Source organism: Mus caroli, chromosome 17, assembly GCF_900094665.2.
Source record: "Mus caroli chromosome 17, CAROLI_EIJ_v1.1, whole genome shotgun sequence".
In the NCBI taxonomy this organism is placed as follows: Eukaryota; Metazoa; Chordata; class Mammalia; order Rodentia; family Muridae; genus Mus; species Mus caroli.
Window position 1 is genome coordinate 19558230 of NC_034586.1, and position 2951 is coordinate 19561180.

Here is a 2951-nt window from a genome sequence, read left to right on the forward strand (position 1 = left end):
CTCTCTCTCTCTCTCTCTCTCTCTCTCTCTCTCTCTCTCTCTCTCTCTCTGTTTTCTTTCCTTTCCTTTTTTTTTTTTGTTCTAGACAGGGTCTCACTATATATGTAACCCCGGCTAACCTGGATCTCTCTGTGTAGACTAAATTGGTCTCAACCTCATAAAGATTCTATGCCTCCTGAATGCTGGGATTAAAGGCATCATGCCCAGCATTTCAAGAAACTAGGGTTTCTTGTTTGTTTATTTACTTTATGTGTATGGGTGTTTTGCCTGAATGTATGCCTATGTTTTATAAGTGAGTAATGTGGGTGGAGGCCAAAAAGAGGGTGTCAGATTCCCCTGGCAGCCATGTGGGTGCTAAAAATCCTGGAAGAGCAGTCACTCCTCTTAACTGCTCAGCCACCTCTCTAGCTCCTTCTTCCTTCTTTTTGAGACAAAATCTGGATATGTGGTCGAGGCTGATGTCAGATCTGTGACCTTCATGCTTCACTGTCCCTACTGGAATCACAGGGATGCATACCATGCCCAGCCCCTCAGCTAAGACCTAAAGCTTTCTTTCACTAAAAGAGATTTATTATTACCAGGGCGAGGTGTGCTGGTTGTCAGGCTTGCAAGGCAAGCGTTTTTTACCTGCTCAGTTATCTTTCAGTTTTGTTTTGGTTTTGGTTTTTTGGGTTTTTGGGTTTGGTTTTTTTAGAACAAGTTCTCATATAACTCATGTTGGCCTGGAATTCTATGTGTAGCCAAGGATAGCTTTGAACTCATCCTTTTGCCTCTGCCTTCCAAGTGCTGAGATTATAGGTGAGTCACTGTGCCCAGCTCCATTCAGCCCTCCCCCTTACTTTTTTGACAGTATTGTCAGATATGAACGTCTTAGTATTTCAAAGTCAAGTTTTCCTGGGAACAGCCTCAGGACTCTGTTTTACAGATTGCTTCTACCCCTGGGCAATATATCTAATATGTGCTGTGGGACAGTGTGGTGCACTTTGCCCTGACTGGCCCTGGTGCCTTAGAAGCAGGATGCCAAGACAGGACAGAGGTCTCTGGCATTCCCTGCTTGCCTCTTCCAATGTGGAACTCTCTTCCTATGAATAAGCTGGGACTTGAACCATAGGCTTCTCAGCCTGCTAGGCCCAATATAGAACTTCCATCTTGTCTTTCAGTGGGGCAGGGGAGAGAGAAGAAAGGTCTTGGCTAGCCGGGCAGTGGTGGCGCACGCCTTTAATCCCAGCTCTTGGGAGGCAGAGGCAGGCGGGTTTTTGAGTTCAAGGCCAGCCTCGTCTACAAAGTGAGTTCCAGGACAGCCAAGGCTACACAGAGAAACCCTGTCTCAAAAAACAAAAAACAAACAAACAAAAATAGAAAGATGTTGGCTAATCTAGCACTCAACTGAAACCAGCCTCTGCCCTGTGGATTTGGTGGGAGGCTGAGTAAGTCTGAGAGCCTGCTCTCCTAGGCCAACGCCAAGTTTGACAGGGAGCCGAGTCAGCAGAGCCTCACCTCCAGATCCCTGCCCACAGCCAGCGACATGCAGGTCCTACTGCATCTCCACATTCTTACCAAGATTTGCTAGATTTTCTCCTGTAAACACTTCATTTCTCTGTCTTTAGCACTACATTCAGAGACTTAAGATGGTTATAAATTCCCCTCTATTCTGTCTATATCTGAGGAGAAGCCCTCGGGTTTCATATTTTATAGGAATGTTCTAGAAAAGAATCTGTTCTAGTACAATAACTCTGAAAATAGAAGAAGGGAGATTTGTAACTCAAACGTTGTCTTTACCGTTAAACTGGTGATGAGGGAGAGGCTGCAGGGAGGAGGCTGGATGGACACGTGCGGGGCTGCCAGGCTTGGCATTCCCCTGCTGGGTATGAGGCCCTCAGGGATACAGGGATACAGGACATGGTCCTGACTGACTTGGTGTAATTGCCACCTCCAGGCCTCAGATGGAATCATGTGCATGTGTGTCATGGCCTGTTCTTTTCCTTCTCTGCAGGTACTTGTGGCCCACACAACCTTCATGTGGACAATACAACGTGTGTGTGGCAAAGAAGTGGCTCTCTTGTGGGCCACAGGACCAAGTGCTGTTTGAGTGGACACATTGCTTTGTGCTCGGATCCTTTAGCGTTGGCCATGACCATGCCCACCGAGGGCACCCCACCACCCCTAAGTGGTACCCCCATCCCAGTTCCAGCTTACTTCCGACACGCAGAACCAGGTTTCTCCCTCAAAAGACCTGGGGGCCTCAGCCGGAGCCTCCCACCTCGGCCCCCTGCCAAGGGCTGCATCCCTGTCAGCCGTCTATTCCCCCCTCGCACCCCAGGCTGGCACCAGCCCCAGCCCCGGAGGGTGTCTTTCCTGTGTGAGACCTCAGAGCCCCTGCAGAGTCCTGGGTATGACCCGAGTCGGCCTGAGTCCTTCTTTCAGCAGAACTTCCAGAGGCTCAGCCGCCTGGGTCATGGCTCGTATGGAGAAGTCTTCAAGGTAAATGGAGGGTGGTTTCCCAGGCTTCGCGGGAGCCTCTTTGCCTTGGGTTCCCTCCTTGAGTGGAATAGTGTCCTAGGCAGCCTGCCGCCCTTTCTTCTCTGACAGCCTTCCTCTCTAGGACTTAACAGCCACCTCTCCATCCCAAGATAAAGTACCTTCAAGAGCTACCTCATGCACACTGGCCTCTTGTCCAGGCCTAGCACAGCCCACAGCAGTTCTCTGCTTTCTGCCTGGAGATGGCTGTGCTAGCGTCCATGGCTGGGTCTGTCTGACCTGGAGCTGACCCCACACCATATTCCCTAGGCTAGAGGCTCAAAAGCTGTTCCTCTCCCTGGCTCATCATCATCTTCTTTTCTATTTTTTTTTTTTAATATTTATTTATTTATTATATGTAAGTACACTGTAGCTGTCTTCAGACACTCCAGAAGAGGGCGCCAGATCTCGTTACGGATGGTTGTTAGCCACCA

The 2951-nt window shown here is 49.2% G+C and overlaps 1 protein-coding gene across 1 annotated transcript in view; it reads left to right on the forward strand.

Annotated features, from left to right (window-relative positions):
* The window catches only part of Pkmyt1 (protein kinase, membrane associated tyrosine/threonine 1), a 10677-nt gene that overhangs the window by 4038 nt on the left and 3688 nt on the right, over positions 1-2951 (forward strand). Inside the window, exon 2 of the mRNA XM_021186200.1 lies at positions 1994-2481. Coding sequence (XP_021041859.1) covers positions 1994-2481 — 488 coding nt within the window. The remainder of the gene's footprint in view (positions 1-1993; positions 2482-2951) is intronic.